The sequence below is a fragment of the Acanthopagrus latus genome, chromosome 12 (assembly GCF_904848185.1).
Source record: "Acanthopagrus latus isolate v.2019 chromosome 12, fAcaLat1.1, whole genome shotgun sequence".
Classification (NCBI taxonomy): domain Eukaryota; kingdom Metazoa; phylum Chordata; class Actinopteri; order Spariformes; family Sparidae; genus Acanthopagrus; species Acanthopagrus latus.
Genome location: NC_051050.1, coordinates 19,369,262 through 19,391,222, shown reverse-complemented (window position 1 = coordinate 19,391,222; position 21,961 = coordinate 19,369,262). Strand labels below are relative to the sequence as shown.

The 21,961-nt window shown below is 41.0% G+C and overlaps 3 protein-coding genes and 1 long non-coding RNA gene across 4 annotated transcripts; 1 reads left to right on the top strand and 3 right to left on the bottom strand.

The window, feature by feature from the left end:
• Positions 1-1,041: 1,041 nt before the first annotated feature.
• Positions 1,042-3,960, bottom strand: rxfp3 (relaxin family peptide receptor 3). The gene is made up of 2 exons (XM_037116262.1): positions 3,943-3,960; positions 1,042-2,622 (listed from the first exon to the last, which is right to left on the bottom strand). Exon 2 carries the CDS (start codon positions 2,307-2,309, stop codon positions 1,083-1,085), a length of 1,227 nt encoding a protein of 408 aa, XP_036972157.1. The 5' UTR covers positions 2,310-2,622; positions 3,943-3,960; the 3' UTR covers positions 1,042-1,082.
• A 310-nt stretch (positions 3,961-4,270) lies between these two features.
• LOC119030261 lies at positions 4,271-6,864 on the top strand. Its single transcript, XR_005078218.1, has 3 exons — positions 4,271-4,456; positions 5,150-5,387; positions 6,574-6,864. It is a non-coding gene; the product is annotated as an uncharacterized LOC119030261 (long non-coding RNA).
• A 2,265-nt stretch (positions 6,865-9,129) lies between these two features.
• Positions 9,130-16,585, bottom strand: btc (betacellulin, epidermal growth factor family member). The gene is made up of 5 exons (XM_037117881.1): positions 16,279-16,585; positions 15,381-15,488; positions 12,345-12,456; positions 11,975-12,121; positions 9,130-11,520 (listed from the first exon to the last, which is right to left on the bottom strand). Exons 1-5 carry the CDS (start codon positions 16,316-16,318, stop codon positions 11,373-11,375), a joined length of 555 nt encoding a protein of 184 aa, XP_036973776.1. The 5' UTR covers positions 16,319-16,585; the 3' UTR covers positions 9,130-11,372.
• A 3,433-nt stretch (positions 16,586-20,018) lies between these two features.
• Positions 20,019-21,880, bottom strand: gng10 (guanine nucleotide binding protein (G protein), gamma 10). The gene is made up of 3 exons (XM_037117429.1): positions 21,675-21,880; positions 20,299-20,426; positions 20,019-20,206 (listed from the first exon to the last, which is right to left on the bottom strand). The coding sequence occupies exons 1-2, from the start codon at positions 21,753-21,755 to the stop codon at positions 20,301-20,303; spliced, it is 207 nt and encodes a 68-aa protein (XP_036973324.1). The 5' UTR covers positions 21,756-21,880; the 3' UTR covers positions 20,019-20,206; positions 20,299-20,300.
• Between the last annotated feature and the right edge of the window lie 81 nt (positions 21,881-21,961).

Sequence of the window (21,961 nt, the reverse complement as noted above, 5' to 3'; positions counted from 1 at the left end):
AGCTCTGTGCCACTTGGAGATTGATGAGTGCATGATTTAATTTTACTGGTGGAAATTGGTCAGGACGAGCTTACGTAAGAGCACGTTTTATTTTACTGGAGGAAAACATGACTGGATTTCAGATATAGAAAACAGAAAGAAAATGAAATATCTCTTTACATGTTGCTGAATCGGTGGACGATGTGACCGTGGATGTGATCCAAAATGGTTAAAAAGGCATTTTTCATTTCCCTTTAAAGGTAATCCATTGTTTCTGTATCTGTGAATATGCTTTATTTGACATTAAAAGGCCGAAAATAAAAAAAAGATCTCACGTATAATTAAAGCTCAAATAATGTTTTTTAATGTTCTTTTTTATCTCTGTTATTTTACTGTTTTCTACGATATATATATATATATATATATATATATATATATATATATATATATATATATATATATATATATATATATATATATATATTGCAGTGTAGACTGTCTCACGTTCATTCATGATTTATGCGCACTGATCCAACTTTTCTTCTCTAAAAACAGATTCTGATGCCTCAGCTCAGCTCACAGAGCGCAGACCTGATCCCCAGGTGCTCCCGTTCCCCCAGATTTAATAATCAAATCAAAAATAAAACTACCTGAATTGTTACCCTGGTTAAGATTTGGACATTATTCATCCTCGCTGAGTACAAATAAAGAGAATGAGCAACTGTCTCGCGTTTTGAACATGCACTTTACTTTACATTAAAGTTGTTTTTTTGTTGTTGTTGTTTTTTTTTCATGTGACAGTTTTGAACACAAACATTCAGAGACGCTGCTCCATCCTGAGTCTTTTTGCGCGCAGGAAAATGTCCCGAAAAGCAATTAAAAAAGTAAAATCACAGATGTTGAGGGGCTGAGGTGTGAGTCACCAGTGAGATCTAACAAGTTCTGCTCTTCTTTTTTTTTCTCTCTTCTATTTATAAACGCGCATCCAGCCTGAACTCAGGCGCGCAGGCAGGACACTGAGCAACGAACTTGGATGCGTAAAAAAACAAACAACTTAAAGGATAAAAAAACCAAACAACAACAACTTTATGTTAGTTTTTACACTAAGCGCTGTTTTGCGGCAGGTCGTGCCGGTCGTACATCACAGCCCCCGGCGGGTAGAACAGCACGGCGGGCTCCTCGGGCGCGCTGACGGGCGCCAGGACGGGACCCTGCTCGTTCATCTCCTGCTTTGTGGTGGCTGTGAACGGCCGGATGGTCGGCGAGGTCATCCGCCAGAAGAGCTTCTTCAGCGCCTTCCTGAACTCCCGCCTCATCAGGCAGTACAGGATGGGGTTCAGGCAGCTGTTGGAGTGCGCCAGGCACACGGACACGGGGAACACGTACTCCTGCGTGGTGTAGTACTCGTAGCTGAAGTTCACCACGTTGAGTTTGATGAGGATGCCCCAGACGGTGAGCGCCTGGTTGGGCAGCCAGCAGAGGAAGAAGGACAGCACCACGATGGTGACGGACTTGGTGACTTTGGCGCGCCGCTTTGCGCTCGACGTGTTGATGTTTTTGGAGGTGATGAAGCGCAGCAGCAGCAGGTAGCAGGCTGTGATGATGCCCAGCGGCAGCACGAAGCCCAGCAGCACCTTCTGGGAGTGGTAGAGCCCGAGCCAGAGCTGCGCGCTCCCGTTGCTTTCGGGGAATTTGACGAGACACAAGTCCTCGTTGGAGACGGACACGGTGGTGGAGAAGACCGCGTGCGGCAGCGCGGCGGAGACGGCGACGCACCAGATGAAGACGGTGATGCAGCGCGCCGAGCAGCAGTGCGCCCGCCGCCTTCTGCCCTTCAGCACCGAGGCGAGCGACCAGTACCTCGCCACGCTCATGGCAGTGAGGAAGAAGACGCTGGCGTACATGTTCATGGCTGTCACGTAGGAGACGATCTTGCACATCGCTTTGCCGAACAGCCACGTGAAGTCCAGCGCGTTCTCCACCGCCCAGAAGGGCAGAGTCAGCACGAACTGGAAGTCCGTCACCGCCAGACTGGTCACGAAAAGATTGATAGAGGATTTTTTCCACACTTGTTTGGACTTCATGAGGTACAGGACCAGCAAGTTCCCGACCAGACCCAGCGCGCAAACCAGCGAGTAGATGACAGAGACCATAATCCTCACAACAGCGGCTCCATCTCCCACGGAATCCGCTTTACCCGAGTCCGACAGGTGGGAGAAGTCGCCCCCGGAGCTGTTGGAGGTGTTGAAAAACGAGCTGAAGTTGAAGGCTGCAGCAAAGACTATCCCTGCCGAGCCCTCGTAGTTTGTGTCGATATATTCTCCAGACATTTTTCACTTTATTCCCAAAGGTTTCCTCACAGCATGCCCGCAAATCCAAACGCGTCCCCTCGTGGAGAGAAGTCCTCGGGTTTCAGGCTCTGCGGTGATTAAACGACACATCGGAAAAGCGGGTTTGGGTTTCCTGTGATCGCACACAAGCACATGATATACAAATGTTGTTTTGCATCCCCTGACAGAGCTGCTTATGAGGCTGGCTCTCAGGTTTTCTCCGTGCGTCCTGACGCAGCGCTCAGGAGCAAACTGGCGCTCTCCGCGGTTCTGATCAGATGACATGTGACCAAACCGCGTCTTGAAATCCATCCTATATGGAGAACAATGTCGTCAGCCGGGTATGAAAACAAAAACAACTGGTTTTTTTTAATGTTTGTTTGTTAGTTTGTTCCCTTCCCTCCCTCTCACACACACATAGACACAAATACACGTCAACTGCAGTGAAGGTCAAAGGTGCAAATGCTACAAAGCTGTCGTGAGCTGACTTCTGGAGTCCAACAGGTGATGTGCAGTGTGATGGGACTATGGGGGACATCTTGACCAGACTCTTGACAACATAAAGAGTGTTTGGAGGAGGCTTTAATAAAACATTTTGCTCAGACAGAGCAGTATCACAAGCACCAAAACACAGTCCAGGGAAGCAAACACCAATTAAACCCATTAGCCTGCAATGGCGAGTTAAAAGTGTCCAGGAGGCATGCAGATTCAGAATATGTGCTCCTCTGAAATCTGGTTTCTTCCCGTCTGGATACTTTCCAGTCTTGTGTGAGGGGGGAGAAGATTAAAAGGCTGTGAGCTGAGTGGGAGCATGCCTTCAAGACCTTCAGCCCCCCCACTTTTTTTTTCTTTGAGTGGTCTAGTGTTGTTGACTTCTGCTGCTGGAGGTGGAAGGCCACACAAAGTAATTTCTTCTTCAATCGTCTCTCGTCCCTCTCCTGACATATTACCAAACCAGACAGTAATGCCAAAGACAAGGACGCTCTCCACTGCTGCTCGACAAAACAGCTCCAAAATATCGCTGGAAACACAGGATCTTTTTTTTTTTTTTTTCAATTGTCTTAAAGAGAAAAGTCTCTGATGCGCTTTCTTCAAAACAAGAGTGATGTTATGCCCCCATTTCAAAGCAGAAGAGATTCTCACTCCCATCAATTTGCAGCTGTGTACACACGTCTACCACTAAGTCCTTGGTTTGAGAAACAGTGGTTGCTTGTGTTGCACCAGTCAGTCCACCAGAGATTAAGTCTCCTTTCTATATGCAGTTTCACCATTTCTGGAGGTCAAACCCACTGCTGTAATATCGCTACATTTAATGAGATTTTGAAAACCACCTTAAAGTGAAACTCTCGCCACAAAGCAACCCAGGCTTTATTTGTGAATGTATATGAGTGAAACCTTCGTGTAAAAGCATAATTACAATGAAAGACGCACTTTTAAGATTTCCCGTAGTTTCGTTTGAGGGCAAGCTAATTTTTAATTAGGTGCATGGGGCACTCTTACACTAGCATCAGAATCACTATTTTTAAAACGCTACGAAGTCTCGAAACAACATGAAACTTGTCTACACATGAACAGGAGCATTGAGAACATTGTTTGTGTACACAGACTTTACCAAAAAGAAGAACTCACCTACCTACGGTAAATCTTTAAGGTGCCTCTCTTGTTGTAATTATGCTTTTACACGAAGGTTTGACTCACATACATTCACAAATAAAGCCTGGGTTGCTTTTTGGTGTGAGATTCACTTTAAAGAATCCCCTCGAAATAAATGACTCCCGATTTCCTTCTGACAGAGATGTTCCCCAAATCCTTGAGTATGTGAATCTGTTGCCATGTAAACAACAACTAACTCTAACAAAGTTGGTAAACATCTTCAGCCCCACTTACGGACTCTTTCTTAGGGCCGGCACATTGGCGTTCTGTCTTGTCACCACCTTGAGGTTGCCGGGCAACCAGAAGAGAGTCCATGAGTCTTTTCACTAAACTAAGCTGCTGAGGCTTCATACTGAGCACGCGTATATGAGAGTGGTATCGATCGTGGCTTTCAGTCTCCAGTAGGACAGTGAATAATACACTGAACTTTCAGGTAGTTTAAATGTTCCTGTTTGCCACTTTCAGCATTTGCTTCAGAAGCGTCTTTCTCCAAAGTAAGAAATGATTTCTTTTAGCGCTTAAAAAAGTTGTGACGACTGAGCCCACTGGCCTCAAAACAAAACGTGTGTAATTTAAGTTAAAATGGGCATTTATATGAAAACTTTGACAATTATCCATCTTTCCGTGAAGGTTCTCATTCTCTTTGCATCATTTGTAAGACGTGAGCAGTCAGTTTACTGTGGTTGAGGGTTGTCTCTCCGCTTTCACCGAGACAACGATGAGAAAAAAAAAAGCAAACACATGGTACTATATAATTCATCTCTCGGCTCTGATCGACTCAATGATAACAATGCGTTATAAGCACAGTGCAAGAGTATTTTTCTGCCTTCAAAGGTTTATTCTTCATCCACAGTTAGCAGCAGCTAATCATTAGAAGAATGAGCTGGAGTCCTTTGAGCATCTGGTAATGATGGAGCGGTCTGTTGTTGGTTAGGATGCCCAAGAGATAATTCAGCTATTCACCTCTAGCAAGCTCTTGAAGTATAAAAGGGATTGTACATATGTACGAACAATCAAAGAAAATGACATCAATGACATGTATAGTATATCCACAATAGAAAGAGCATCCATCTTCAGTCACTCCTCTGGGGTTTGTTTGGAGGAGCAGCGGGCTTATCAAGGAATTCCAGACATCGCTCTGCCCGGTAACGTTTTCCAGCTCCTCTGATTCTGATTCTAAATTCTAGGCCTTCCCTGGGCCCTCCTAGCAGTTCAGCGTGCCCAGTGAACCCCTGAAGGAAGCCAACCAGGAGGCACCACCAGATTCCCTTCATGCCGGCTCCCATCTGGGCAGCGGCTCTACTCCGAGCCCTCCAACACGACTGTCCAGCAAATTGCAATCCATGGGGTTGTTGAGACATTTCAGTCTGGATCAAAGTTGACACATACTGCCATTCAAACTCAGCAGACATTATCACAAATCAGGTAGAATTCAAATATTTATGTATATTTAAGTGTGGGTCCTAATATATTGACTTTTATTAAATCCCTGGATTGGTCCACAAACTAGTTTAAAAAATCAGATTTCAATTGATATCCCCCTTCATAGCTTGTCCTCACCACTATTTATAGAATTAAAAAGGTAAAATGTTCATTTAAAAAGAAAAAAACAGAGTCTTAGTTTGTTAATTTATCTGTAATTTAAGACTGAGTGGAGAGCAGTGGATATGTGGATCTGTTAGTTAGGGTGTCTACCAGTGAGGCCCCGGGCTGGCTAGCATGATGCCTTCGATGGGCTGGAGAACTTACAATTCCACAGAAGATGCTGTATCCACTGCCGTCCACTCAGTATTCACACACAAGCTTAAATAATGATTAAATTAAACCTCACCAGTGTGCATTCAGAACCAACCGATCCACCGAGGATGCCATAGCCACGGTCTTCCACTCAGTCTTCGCAGACGAGCGTTAATGATGATTAAATTAAGATTGTGTGTGAAGACTGCATGGAGGGCAGTGGACATGGCATCCTCTGTGGACCTGTTGGTTCTGACTGGATACCGGGGAGGGTCCAGGCTGTCTGGGAGGATGTCTTTGATATGCTGGAGAACGAGTATCTCAAACACTTCATCGCCTTACAGGCAGTGTTTTGATCCAGGTTTAATATAAAACAGCGACAAAAAAAGAGAAGGAAGCAATATTTGCATGTTGTTAATGTGTTACAGTTATGCACACGATTTGACCTTTAGTTCTGCAGATACCATCAAAGAATATCAAAGCTCAAAGTGATACAAGATCTCTCAGTGCAATCTCGAAATTCAAACGTTCATTTTCCAGCAGTTTTCCTATATTCATTATGCCATATAGTTTCATTTGATAGGAGAAACAGCATATGGGCAAAGTGACGTATAGTCAGTGGTGATAACTGATGACTGAACATAAAGGAAACCAAATCTCACGTTATCCAGGAGCTCAGCGGGGCTTTCACTCCATCCATATTAATGTGTTTGTTCCCTGATCCGTTTTGTATTTCCGGGGGAACCGAGATAAAAGAACGCTGAAATCATCTGTGTTATGTTCCTTCGCCAAACATTTGCCCTTCGCTTGAAGCCTTTAAACCATAAGTCTTCTGCAGGATTAAACATGTCACATCCCCTGTGATCCTCTGCAGCACTGATAAACGTATGAGACAGGAAAGATGTCCTCTACAGCCAGTATCTCTCCCGATCACAACAGCACCGCCATCCTGATCCTCCGGCCTTCGGAGAATATCTTCATCACTTGACAGCTGATGTCAGGTGGATGAATTTAGCGAGCCAGAACGATGGCTGCAGCACCCACAGAGTATAACCTATAGTCTCCTGAATTCTTAATTTAGATGTTATTGCACTATAACTTATTATTTACATTTTATACTCCACTCAACTACATTTTGGATGCATTTGATATTTAGGTAAATTCACTCATCAGATACTTCTTAAGACTTGACACAACATTGTTACTTTCACTCGAAATCAAAATGAATAAACAACTGTCTCGATGAATAAGTAAATTGTGAATTGTATTGCAAAATGCAAGGCCAACTATAGATATAAGCACAGTAATACATATATGTAAATAACTAAACATGGAAATTAATACATTTCAAAAGAAAATTTATTGGGAAAGTAAATTAATGCAAGAAGTTAAATAAATAGAGTAGCAAACTAACAGAAATACATTTAGTTTTAATATATGTTTTGGTGCAATTATTTATTTATTGAGCCATTTAGTTCTATATTAATTCATCTATTAATTCAGTTATTAATCATTTTTGGTTTTGGCATCTTCAGTCCTCCATATTTGGTATCAAAAGCAAATATATTTATTATGCAAACTGTGACTTTTATTATAAATCATCTTATGACTTAAACATTAAGGTGTAGGCAGCATTCTTATGTTATATTTGGATGAGATGGACTTAATTAAAACAATTTTACATCATTTGGAGTTCCTAAATGTAGTGTTTATCAAGCTGTACTTACGTACATGCAGTTTGTCATGTTCTGTCTGCTGTGTTGGTGTTTTGCTGACCTCCTGTGGTTTGTGTGCAAACTACAACAACTGTACTTGAACTGATTTGAATGGAATACAAAACAGACAACAGTACTGTAACGCTGGTGCAGTATCTCCCAGCCAAACCTGTTTGGTAGTCGTAGCACAGCTGCTGGAGCTGGCAGATTTGACACATACCGGGGAACAGATGGAGCCGTTATTGAATGAGCCCCCTTCACATCCACACTTCATCACATGTCTAATATCCACTGACAGTCTGCTGAAGCACACAGTCGTTTTAAGGTGTTTATGAAAGGGATTTTTCATTATTTTTATCTTTTTTACTGCGTCTCCGCTCCAAATCAAACATCTACTACAGTTTGGCTGGTATCTGTCTTTCTTATCAGCCTCATTGCTAAGTCCTGCAGACACACCCCTCATATAGAAACTCCGGCATTCCACAGCTGTCACTCTTTTGAAGACAGCCGGGCACCTGAAAATAGGTCAAAGATCCAAACTACTTCATGGTTAACGGGGCAGAGAGTAGATGCCCTTGAATACAAATTTATAGGGTGGTGTGAGCAGGCACGATGTGTCACAGTGTTTTCATCATACGTTATTGTTTTTGATTGCATTGTAATCAGTCTTTTCTTATTTTCATAGTGAGCAGTAAAGAATTCACAACAGGAGAAGTCAGGAACAAATCAGTCATTCGGCAGATTGCAAAACAAAGGCAGCAAGTGTCTTCCTCACAGGATTCAGTATCAGCAGGCCATGACCATGACGATTCTTGATGAGATTTTCAGAAGGGATCCAAAAAAAAACAGCAGTCGGTGGCACCGCCCAACACCGAAACCGTGTAGAAATACACCAACAGGTGGAGGGTAGATTAACAGGAAGAACAGCATGACAGGGAAGAAAAAGAAGATAGAGATACAGGTGTAGTTGGAGATTTGAGGGAAACACCTAAATTGTCTTTCATGCTGAATGTTAAATTGAACAATCAATACCACCCTCAAGTCTCTATGGGAGGTGTAAAACTTCAGCCTGGAGCTGGTTGGCTTAGCTAGCTTAGCATAAAGACTGGAAGTTGGGGAAAACAGCCTGGCAGACCAAAATCTTACAAATGGCTCCTTTACAGATTGCCATTTGAAACAGTGTTTGACTCAAGGACAAAGCGAGCAAGGAGATAAATCCCTTGTGCCAACAGGATTAAGTCACATCAGGTCGGAGGACGACACTGTATAATGTTCACACTCACACTGGAATTTCTTGGCACCGGCAACATGAAACTTATGACTCCAGTTGGCAATACAGCGCTATAGCAGCACAACAACATAATAAAACTATAACCAAAGTACGGGAGGAATAATCGCTACTCTATCTGAACATGTCTTGCACGTTTGTTTGTGCAGTAGTATTTAAATATTGCATGTATTTACCATCTGTAACCAGGGTAACAGTGGTTCACGGGGTGTTTCGGAGATGCTGAGACATTTATCTGTGTGGGAGTGCAAGTACACTGTCGTCTTGTGCGCTTGAGCTCATTGTTCTGCAATGAGATCAAAACTAAACTGACTGAGTAATATTTCTGGGAAAACTTGGGAGAACTATCTAATATCACACTGCAACAGATTTGATTTTGTAGCACTAGTGTTGAGTTTTTGAAAGAACAACTAAAACGGCCAACACGTATACAGCCATATGGAATTTATTGAAAGGTGACATATAAACAGACTTCACTCACTCTCTCTGAACTCTCTTCATTCTACTTTTAGATGCAGACTTAATACACATACATATACACATTAAAAGCCCAGTGAAAGGCTGGCAGTTTGGGAACTGTCTCATACAGTGGAGCACTTTCACGTCAGACGAGCCTCCACACACAGGCCCGGCTGTTCTGCCCCTGTAGCTCCGACGCAGTTCGGCTCCAAATATACAGTTCAAAAAAGCCTCCAGCACAAGTTCTCCTTGTCCTCCTCCAACGCGGGAGTCCAGAACTGCATCCTTCAGTACAGAGAAGGCTCTTCTTGCATTGCTAATGTTGACGAGTAACAATATTCTGTGTGAGATTATATGGAGACGTTGGTGTGGAGAGAGGAATAAATGAGAACGGTAGATGTTGTGTAAAACTGTGACATACGGATACTGTGCATTTGTGAAATGACACTCAACAAAGTTAAAAAAAAAAAAAAAAAAGATTTCCCAAAAAGTTTGGACGCTGTGTAACACATAAATAAAACAGAACATGACAACAGGTGTTTTTTGACATATACTCAATTGAAAACAGTGCAAAGACAATACATTAGGTATAATGTGTTTAACCTCATCGGCTTCACTGACTTTTGTTAATATATGCTTATTCTGAATCTGATGGCAGCAACATGTTTCAAACAACACTCCACAGGTAAATAGGCCTGATAGCACCTAAGCAAACGTATCGACATGTTAGGCTTTATCTCACTTATTTGTCTATCTTTGCAAAAATTATAAAAGTATAGCAAAAAAAAGTCAAGCTGTGGTTTTAGAGGAAGAGAGAAGTTAAGTGATGCATTAGCCTATCTCAAATTTTGCCACTAAACTAAAATGACCTACTGCTTGTTTTAGCTAGCCAGGTAGCAGTAGGTTAACTTCACTTTGTTGGGGAAACAGCTTACCAGGAATGAAATAAAATCATCTGCCACCACTCAAGGTAACTTTTAGATGTTAGTCTATCGCATCAAGACTGAAAGTTTTGGTTTTAGAGGAAGTTGAGTGATAATGCTGAGCTAAGTTATCACAAGCAGAATTTGTAGCTAGCCAGCAGCTAGCCTGGACTGGAATAACCTTCTTGATATGTCCTCAATTGTAGAACAACAGACAATATGTTTAACCTCAATAACGTCATTTATTTTCGATAATATGTGCTTAATCTGAATATGATAGAAACAGGTTTAAAGGATCAGAAAGTTGCTGCTATTGGCGAGGAAAGGTGGCAGTTTAAGCAGGAGTATTTAAGTCGGCTCAAAACACAAGTTAGCATCCTAACAGAAAAATGTAAACCATTTACAAACACTTTAAGTTGTATTGGACCGACAAAAGCGATGAGAATGTCGACTACTGAGGAGAAACAACTTGACAGGCATGATTATGCTATTGCAGCTAGCTCAAGCAGGGAAGCTAATGCTAGCATCTGTGGGTTTCCATGAAAGGCGCAGACATTCACAAGCTAGGACCAGGTTCATTACTTACTTACTACTAGATGAGCTCGGGTAAGTTTCGGTTTTATTTACATTTACACACAGCGTCCCCAACTTTCTGAAACGGAGTTGCGGAAATAATATGACACAAAGATACAGCATATTGAAACAATAATAGTGCATATTTCTCGTCATTTGATAATCTGTTTATGCGTTTCCTGAAGAGAGCATGGAGTGTAGTATCTTCACACAGTCCCTTCTCCTCTCATTTTTCACTGTCTCCCACGCAGACCAATAATCTGATCAGCTGTTCTTCTGGGCTGCCAGCTGGTGTCACAGCTTTTTCCAACATAGCAGCAATTTATTTAGCGCTGTGCAGTCAGCAGGGCTAAGTGAAAAGGCCACTTGCAGATGTGGCCCCATGCCATTTGGAAACAAAAGTGTCCGTGCCAACACACAACCAGCAGAAAACTCATCTCCGATTTCTGTTTATTATAAATCCAGAAAGGCGTCTTCTCACTCCTGAAGCTCCATCAAAGTTTCAGACAAGGCTGCCCTTTTAAGAGGAGGGTGGAAACTCCTGTGCTGCCGTTTGATCGAACACAGCCTGCATCCAGAAACATCCTTCCTTTGAGCACAGAGGGGCCCTCCTACAGCACACGGCCATCGCTGTGAGACAAAGGGCAGCAGCTGTGGCATTAAGGACAAAATCTCTCATGTGTAAACAACCTCCAGACTCATGGTCTTGCACTTTTCACACAGCGTCGGTGTTGTGCAGCTCTGTTGAATCTTCCGGTAAAGCTGTGTGCGTGGTGCTGGCGTCCATCATGCTGAGCTTCTCCGTCCCGTTCCTTGGCTCTTCTCTCCGTCTTCTCCTCTGCCAACACAATCTGCATCTACGACTGACAGAGAGGACACCATGTTTCATACAGGATCCGAGTATTTGAATGCAGCAGTACTCCCCCAGACACGTCAATAATTGCATTACCTTTTAAAATGAACATTTCAGCACTATGGGAAACTCATGTATTTAAATTTTTGCAGGGAGTTATATGAGAAGACTGATACGAATTTCATGTCTGTGAGGTTTGGCGGTGCTGATAGATGGATTCTGTTACGTTTAGACGCAGCCAGCTGTTTCCCTACGTGTTCTCGTTGTTATGTTACATAAGCTAACTCTCTTGGTACAGAGATGAGACGATTACTGATTCAGGAATGGTTTCCGCAATGTTGCCATTCACTTAGAATAACCACCTCAGCCTGCTGGTAGCGGAAACAAGCACTTGATATAGCACTGGATATAACTTTGACACTCGTAGTTGCCCCAAAGGATTACGTTGCCAGCTGAAAACTTACTGTGAACACATACAGATGAATACAACGAGAAGAATGAGTAAAACGAGCCCGGCTATGACGCAGGCGATTATGATTTCTCGTTTCTCTCCTATCCGCCAGTCCAGGTCCAGATATTCACACCTGGCACCGATGTAACCAGGCTGACACCTGAGACAAAGAAAGAGAAAAAAAAAAAGTTCCAAAATTAATTTAATTCAAACTCATTGAGGTCCAGGAACACAAAGTAACAGGCCGATGAAAAAACTTCTCTGTCAAGCTCCAAACTTTGAATCACCCTGTTCCTGTCCTTTTCACTGCTACTGATCTATCTCTTTATATTTCTGAGTCACTGTTCATCTTCTCAATCTTTTCTACAGCAGACGTCTCTCACCTGCAAGACGGAGCCTTCTGTTCTTTAATGTAACGACACTCCCCGTGGACACAATAGTTTGTGAGCTCTTCAGGACATCTTGAGAAATGGCCGCCATCCCACTCCCCTGTATCTGGGTTCAAAGACAATTCAATATACCAGCAAGTCAACACACAATTTTTCTTTTCTGTTGCTAGGGAGTCTCTGTATCAAAACAAAACAAAAGACGAGAGAGTGAGAGAGAAAACCTGAGTATCTGGTGAGTGCTGAGTTGAGTGACTGACCTGAATGCAAACACACAACCTCTGCGTGTCATTGCTTGCGAGCTTGCGGCTAATGCTATTGATGAAAACCGGAGGCATTGTAGTTAAATCCACGTTTACATTGGGTCGCATTTGGAAACTTCCTCACTCTATCCTGGAAGTTACAACAACAGGCGAACAAAAGAAACGCGCCATCACCTTGAGTTAGTACACAACTTATTGAAGTGTCTGTCTTTGAACAGAGGAGTTGGCCCAATTATCACCCACCGACAATGCTGTACTGAGTTCTTTGCCCAGACAGGTTTACAACCATTCACACCTGGGCTCACCTACCCTTAGCAGCCCACATGAAGGCCAGACTCTGAAACTCAGAGTGATGTGTCCGTAACGACTCTGTAAGGTCATACCCACACAGAGTTTCAAAGCCTGCCAACTCCTCTCCAGTAAGTTAGAGCTGATGCAGCCTCTTGGATGAGAGGTGAAACGTTTCCAAGACACTGAAGTCTAGTTGCCTAAGATACAACACCTATTTAGTTTGTATAAACTAATGAGCTGTGAGAGGTCCATGTTGTGTTCGAAGGAGTCGTCAGATGTTTTATGTAGGTGAAAAAGCTCAGAACTATTTCTGTGAGTGTGTCACGTTCTGTCAGCTTGCTTCTTTGACATACACGGTCACCTTCTGGCATGGCTGGCCTGATGTATAAATAGACTGTTTGCAATGCGATCCCAGCACAGCGTCCTGATGAATCAGTGCTGGGAAAAGTCTACTGTCATCAGCGTCTCATTATCCACGTGTCTCAAATATTACAATTCCTAAAGAAATGAATATGTGATGAGTTATAGTTACAGCACAATTTCTATTCTCCCCATGTATCTCCTTCCGCTCTGCTCTCTCTCGCTCACAAACAAACACTAAAACACACCGTATCACAGCTGCTAGTAGGTCATATACCTCATGCTGAACTTCTGACCACCGGTTACACATTGTGCTTTTTATAGTACGGCCCGCCGCTATCTTTACAGCACATTTCCATGAGATTTACTTTGAAAATGAGCTTGTAAAAGAATACCGCTGTTCAGGTGACATCAATGAGCGCGCCTCAATTGTTAGCTGAAAGATGAGATCCGGCTCGCTGCCATGACCTTGTGAAAAGAAAAATATCCAGTTGCAAAGTTCAGAGGAATAGTTAGGAAAATATGTTAAGTCCCCTGTCTCTTAATGAAAGACTAGATGATAAGATTGAGACAACCCTAGTGTCTGTTCAGGTAGGAAAGCTAAAGCCAGTTTGTTTAGCTTAGCTAAACAGTACGATAGCTAGCATGAAAGGGAATGAAAACATTTACTAGCACAATGTTAATCAACATATTTTATGTATCTCACTCTCATTTGTCTAATCTATAGTCTCTTCGGTTTAAAAGATGCGTGTTTAGTGTTAGCCTAGCCTATCTGTATACAGTCTTTTTACTGAACTACTGTTGTTGGTTGTAGCCAGCCAGCCTGGTTAGTTAATCTTAACACCAAGGGGGAAACAGTTTCCCAGAAATGAAATAGAAACTACTAGAGCCTTACATAAATTATTAACATATTATGTCATTTGATTATCTGTACAAAGAAACTGTGCAAAGGGTTGTGGTTTTAGAGGAAGCCAAGTTATGTTGCTCGCTTCATTTTTTTCTGCCAAGTTAGCTAGCTAACATGCTACTGGTTGTAGTTAGCCAGCAGTTTGATAGTTTAGCTAACTTCATGGGGGAAACAGCCTTATAGGGATGAAACAAAAATACCTGGTAGCATCTCAAGTAAGTGATTGCCATATTATGTCATTTATTTAATCTGTACAAAACACAGTGCATTGTTGTGGTTTAAGAGGGCAGACTTTCTGTTTATCTATAACCTGCTGCTGGTCAGTTAGCTCAGCTAAGTGTCATTTAACTGGAAAATCAGCCAGCTTGTACTGGAACAAAAGTGTCTGCCAACACCCAAGCTAGTAATATGTACTAAAAGCACTGTGTACAAAATAAAAGGTTGTGGTTTTAGAGGTAGTGTAGATGGTGTGTGTCTATGATTAGCCTAGCTACCTATTTTCAGTCGTTCAACTAAGCTAAAAAGCCTGTTGCACAGTTAGCTTCAAATTTAGTGTACAGACATGGCAGTGGTGCCAATCCTGTAAACTGGAACTTTGCACTAAATGTAATGAAGTGTTGTGTAGCTGCAAATATATATATATATATATATATATATATATATATATATATATATATATATATATATATATATATATATATATATATATATATATATATATATATGACTGTAAAGAGATTATAGTTAATAGCTATATAGTTATAGTTATAGCTTATACTGTATATACTGTATAGAGTCTATTTTAACCTGCAATTATGTTGAAAAATGTTTTCTCTCACTTGACACACTTAATTTGTCAAAGACAAAACACATTTTAATTAATTATTGAATTACAAGATTGAATTTGGAGAATAGAAACTAGTAGGGTTAGTTTGTCTTCCTATCCATGAGAGTGTTGATATGTTATGTTTTTTTTGGACAGCCTGAAGTATGAGAAAGAGATGCAGTTAACTGTGTAACTGCATCTCTTTCTGTCTTTTCTAATTTTATTTCCTTTCCTGTCAAGTGTTTCTGTGCACAGGTGTGTTTGCATCTTATTTACATCCATATCAGTGCTTTTGTCCATTCTCATGCTAAACCTCCACCTTAAAACTTCACAGCAACATGATACTGCGAAAAAGGAACCGCCTCTCGCCACCTGTCCATATCTACCTGTGCAATTGTCTCTGTTGCCATGGCGATGACAGTGGGACACAGTCCGATTGGCAGACTCGTCCGTCGCATTCCATTCTGCCAGCGAGTATTTGCATAAGGCCAGCGCTGCAGCCAGAAACACAAGCAAAAAGAAAACAAGACAATCAAACAGACGCATGCACACGCTCGAAAAAACAAACAAATATATGCACGTGAGAAATGTGCAAACATGTGCAACGACGTTCCTCCTAATTAAGAGGGATAAGCACAAGAGATGACAGGGAAAAACACAGGATCTCATTAAGAGGTTTTTGGTGAATAGCTGACTCATGATGCCTACCAGCCTCAGAGTGCCAATTTCTCTCAGTCACGCCCTCTTCTGTCTCTCTCACACTCATACACAAACACTTTTACTGCTCTAAACATTAAAAAATAACACATTAACCGCCCTGGTCACACTTAAAATACATCAAGAGGTTGCCACAGATTGTGTAAACCGACATATCTGAGGATAATACGAGTTCTCGGTTGTCGTATTTCATTCCACAGACGAGAAGCCTTTGACAAGATAAGTAACCACAGGTGATATGTTGCTGGTGGACTCTTCATTCAATCATTAACCAACGCTGAAGGCTGTTCAAAAATAGCTCAGAGGGAACAGCCCTGTCTCCAGACCTGCGTTGGCTGCATTACTTTGAAGGCGCGTTGATGACAAGGTGCGCAGACAATCAAAACAACACTCGAGAAGACAACTGTCACAAGGGGCACACATAAAAAAGTATCAATTACATGTAATCATCACTCTATTGTGCCTGATTTAGGTTGTCAAACTTTCGTATTTGAATAAAACCAGCCCTCTGTTTAGAGAAGATGAACATTTGTTTTAGTAAAAGCATAAAACAGCAGTAAATCTTACCTGTTAGTATCCCTACATAGAACCTGTACACCTTGGCCATCTCCTCACTTGAGAAAAGTCCTCATCCGACACGTGAAAGTTCAGTTTCATTGACAAACAGGAGTGAAACCAGATCAATGACCTTTGAAAAAGGTGTGGACACGCTGTGCAAGTTCCCCAGTCGTGCGTCCAGTTCAGGTCCTTCATTGATGGCAGCTATGTTCACAGTCATCGAGGAAATCTTGGGACTCTAACCTACGCGCACACACAGCCCAAAGTGCCTCCCTGGACTGAGACTGGACTGCACTCCAGTGTGTGTGTGTGTGTGTGTGTGTGTGTGTGAGAGAGAGAGAGAGAGAGAGAGATAGAGAGAGAATAGAAAAGGGGTGGAACTGAAACCCAACTCTGCTCTCTGCTCCCCACCCACACCTTTAAAGGAGACTCCATTCAAGGTACTCAGGTTGTTTCCTCGTCGGCGAACAACTGCACCTTTAAACCGGATTTCCTTTTTCTTAAGAGTTAAGTGACAGGCAGGTAACTCATTCACAATAAACTACAACCAGTTCAACGGCAAAACGCTTCTAAATCCATTTGTGTTTTCCATTGTGAAACGTGCTTTTACACGCTGCAACAATCTGGACTCGTTGTGAGTTTGGACTCACTCCTGCAGAGCATGAACCAGCTGGGAGCAAATGTAATGTGGAAGTTCAAAAAGCCACCGTTAATACTTGTGCTTTTCCTAAGTATTTTCAATTTACTCCACAGCACTTATCTGACAGCTTTAAATCCACATTGCTTAAAAAAATGCTGCTTACACACAAATGCATAAAGTGATCAAGAGTGAAAATGTAACACAAAACAGTTTAGCACCATGTAGCATTTTCCATGCAGTGCTTTAACTTTTAATTGTGTATTTCTGCATTGTTGTATTGCTACTTTTTAAAGTAAAGTCAACAGATCCTCCACCACCGGCTGTATTTTTGTTTTCTAAACATGACCAGCAGATGGCATGAGTTGCCATGCTCCTTTGGTAATCACAGTAATATATATCAACATGTGACCGGACACCTAAACGTTCACTCTTTGTAAGTTAACCTTCTTTCACCTCTCTATTCCTTAACGTACCTATCTATGGCCAGCTCCAAATCATGCACTTAGACATGACATAATAGTAAAGTTATGTTTATCAGCCCCTCTGCTTCTCTCATACCTTTCCCATGATTTAATGTGCATGTTAGAAACAGGCCACTTGTCCGGGAAAGGAAAAGAAAACATCTAAGAGAGAATATGAAAAAAGAGGAAGAATGCGTTAAACTGCAGCTCTTCAGGTCAGCTGTTAAAGAGGAACTGCACAGAGAGCATCAGAAACCCACATGTAGTCTTATCTGTTAGTTTTATATCTAATGTTTCACACATTAACATCCTGTGAGCTGAAGCATCACCACAGTGAGTTTGAACGGGTTGAGGTGCACAACCTGCTCTCTTTTGTTGTTTTAACGACGTTAATGAGGTGAATAACAGTGAGGTGCTGTTTTCTTTTCTATCTTCAAAGAGAGATCAGCAGGAGCGAAAGTTAGTGAGTGAGCCTTTGTGACGACGGAGAGTACAGGTGGATGGTGGCATCACGCCATCAACTTTGGTTTGAAACTATGAAGTCTGTCTCACATCTTACAGCCCTGATCTCTGGAGAGTGTGGTCAGAGGTTTGCAGCTGCAGCCAGCAGTGATGTCAGGCTGTACTCACAACATCCAGCATGACTCTGATGCATCACAACACTTTTAACTGCCATGCAGGTGTGCTTTAAAGATCAGATTCAACCGTATCAGTAATAGACAGTGTGACTGGTTTGAAATGATAGCATAAATAATAAATATGTAATTTATTCTGAGATACTTACTTATATCATATTTCTTATATATTATATGCATGCTTTATAATGTTTCTGTGTACTTTATATTATAAGATATATGCTGGGCCATATATGATGTTATACACATTTCCTCATACACTTACGTTTATAGTCCATATTGTACTATATTATCTTACTTGAATATTAAGATCATATTGTTTTATTGTACTATGCTTTATTGTATTTCTGTATTAATACAGACGAACATTCCTTAGTTTTATGTTATATGTTATTCTGGTGTATGCTGTTACAGTATGATGTTACTTTACTCTGTGCTCTGATCACTTTGCTGTTTCTGATGGCACCACTCTCATGTGCTCCTTTTGATACCTTATTGAAACACTGTGTTCTAATGTTATATGCACAGATGCCCCATCTCACATTCATTTCTCAAAAATACCAGGACAACAACAAAAAAAAGACATTCTTATCAGCATCCGATATCCAAAACACTGCACACAAAGTTACACTAAGCAAGAGTGTCTATATTTTAAAAACAGTCAAAAGCCTCCCTATAATACAAAATAAATGACTTATATGAATGCTAAATATTGGCATATTTAAAAGAGCAGTGATAAATACACTTATACACTTACACTTACTTATACACTTATTATAATACTTCATGATACTTTATTTAATTACATTTTAAATTCTTAATTAACAAAGTTTGAAAATAGATATCAAGTTTGTATAGAAATAATCTTGAAACATGTAAAAGATGGGAGTATTTTGAATATAAATACCAAAGCAGTTCTATTATAACATTCAAGAAACATTAACAAGAAACACAAAACATGTTACATAACTGAGAATTTAAATGAGGATAGTCAGTGGAAAATCAGTTTCTCGTCTTTCAAAGAGCCTTATTGAACGGGACTTGTCTCTCTGGTAACTTATTTAAAGCACGCTGAGCTAAAATAGACAAAGACAAAAGTTGTATGGAAAGCTTTCTTCGGTCAAACCTCTCGTATGTTGCAAGATATTTGGGGGTTATAGATGCGTAAAACTGATGTTCAGACAGGGATCAGCCTCACATTCCTCTTCAGATCCTTCCCCTGGTTTTCCTTTTCTCATACAGATATCATTTATTTTCTGCATCCTGTTTTGTTTCTGCTCATTCTCATGCAATAAGTCTTAGAGAACAAGAAACATCTGAAGCCCTTGGCGTGTAAAAAAAAAAGGATGTTAGGAAAGGAGGCATCAAAATGGGAAAAAAAAACCTATTGAGACTCGTCCCAGAACAGCATACTGAGAGGAAAAGGAAGTGAAAATTATGGAGCTCATGACCGGCTAGACCTCTTTTCGGCTGATCTAGACGTTTTCTGGGGTGACTGTCTACACCCTCAGATATATATAAGCTCCATTTTTATGTTGTTGTTTTTTGATTTGTTTTTTTTTTTTTTCAGATTTTATACACAATAAATAAAATAAACAGACACTGACTTGTGTGACTAAACACCCCTTAAACATGATTCATGATTTCCAATTTCCACATGGTGGTGATTCACGTTTTATTTCTAATCTAGCATCGCCTCGAGCTCGCAAATAAATTCCCAAAACCTTCGGAGGCTGGAAGGCGGGATAAAGTGTGACTGTGTGCTGAGTGTCTTTGCAGTTTTGAACAGGAAGACCCAGTTTCCTCTCTCTCTCTCTGGCCGTGCTCCTAACTTAGATTGAACATCAGGAAGCTCCGACGCCGCGAGATTCCAAGGCGTAATTTAGGGCCCGGCTATAAACATCCGCTGTGTGTGATCCACAGATGATCACTGTATGAGTGTGCCGCCATCCGGAGATAACACTTTTATGGGATTAGTTTTCAAAAGGTGTTTAAATAAAGACTAAGATGGAGTAGATTTATGTGAAGCCCTTTAATGTGTGTGTTTTTATTTAAAAAAAAACAACATTTTTTTAAATGGCAAAACAGAACATTAATCTTCAAAAACATGAAATTACATCTTGAAAATAGTTTAAAAAATAAAATGCAAATTCTTTTCTTCTGTGCGCGAGATGCCACAGCTGTCTCCACATCTTCTTCCTCTGCGAAGAAAGTGCAGGTCTCTTTATTCTTGTCACACAGCGTTAGATGTTGCTCACAGTTAAAGGCACAGTTAAACGTCGTGGACTCTGACCTTCACACTACAGCACAGGAGCGCGGCTCTCTGAAGGGGTTGCTGCCTGTCGGGACTCCCACCAGCAGGGCGTCTTTGCCTGCGTTCTGCAGACAGTACTGCTGGAGCTCTGCAGCCGCCTGCGACACCTGTAAACACAGACACGGACATATGTATTTAGATGGCACCACTTTGTGATGAGTCAGGCTTTAACAATGGTTTATAAGCATTTAATGATGCCTTGGGTTAATGAATCTTTACTAATGCTTTATAGATCAGCTCCGAGCCGTGTTCACGTGAATAACTTTTGGGTTGCAAGGTCTGTCCATCAACTTTAATCAATAAGGTACAAACCTCCAATGTGGAGTTTTGACCACTTGCATTCTATTAACTTTAACACACTTAATATGTCTTTTTGCTTTTATTTGTGCTTTTTACAACTGGTTAATTTGTTGGCACTCTGGTTGTTTTCAACACGCTATTACTGCAGACATGATGACTTATTATGAGGGGTCTCCATATGAAATCTGGCCTAAAAGGACATCGCAAGTTTGACGTATGTGGATGATTTTCCACAACCTGGCAACTCAAAAGTTGTTCTTATTGATGGTTTGTAAATTATCTGTTAAGTTTTAGTAAGTACTTCACGCTTAATGCCAGAACACCCTTTTTGAATGGAGCTTTATCAGAAAATGTTTTACAGGGTCAGTTCATAGTTCAAGCCATGTTGGCCAAAAGGTTCAAATTCAGCTGTTAAAGTTGTTAAACTAATCTTTAAAACAACAATCCAACAAACAAAAACAAAACAAAACAAAAAAACATCTACAAGGTAGCTGTGGAAAGGCTAAAAATCTCAAAGGAGTAAACCGAGCAACATAAAACGAAGGAAAAACAAGGATACAGAAGACACAGAAAACCATTCAGACGGTTGAATTTAAAAATTTATACAAACATACATCACACAAATAGTCTGTTAATATTCAGACTATCTGACTATCTTAGTGTTTAACCACTAATATCCCACATTTTAATGTACCATAGTGTGTTTGGGGAAGAGCACAAATAGACATGTTCTCACCATCCTCTAAATTCAATATAACTGTTTTAACTATATTTGAATAATGTTATTGGTTTATAATTATATTCTAAATCTGAGTAAGTTACTGTGTTAAAAAAAGGGATTAAATGACTGTGCTATGACGAGACAAAACAAATAAAAAAATAAAACACAAGGAAATGACTGTATTGTAATTTATCATTTGACTCTAATACAGTAGTGCTTTCTCTTTGGTTATAATTATTTATTAAAGTAAAGGTAAAAAAAAAAAAAATCAAGATCAACTCATTAGTAAACTCTGAACTCTTTTTCTTTCTACTGTTTTCTTTCTGTTCTTTACCTTGATTCTTTCCACGCTGGCCTCGAGCTTCAGTTGTTCCACCAGCCGTCGCATGTTGGATAAATTGGAATTAGAGCTCATGTTGGTGGAAATTGTTTGGGGAGATTTTTTCTTTTTTTTTAAAAAAAAGATCCTTGTGTTTGAAAAAGGAAAAGTCCCTCCAGTGTTTCAGCACAGCAGTTGACTCCACTAATGGACAGCAGTGGGCTCGCCAGGAAGGAGAGTGGACGGGTTTCATTCCAAATCACCTCAGTCCACTTCACTAAAGTAACAAGGAGGGATAGGAG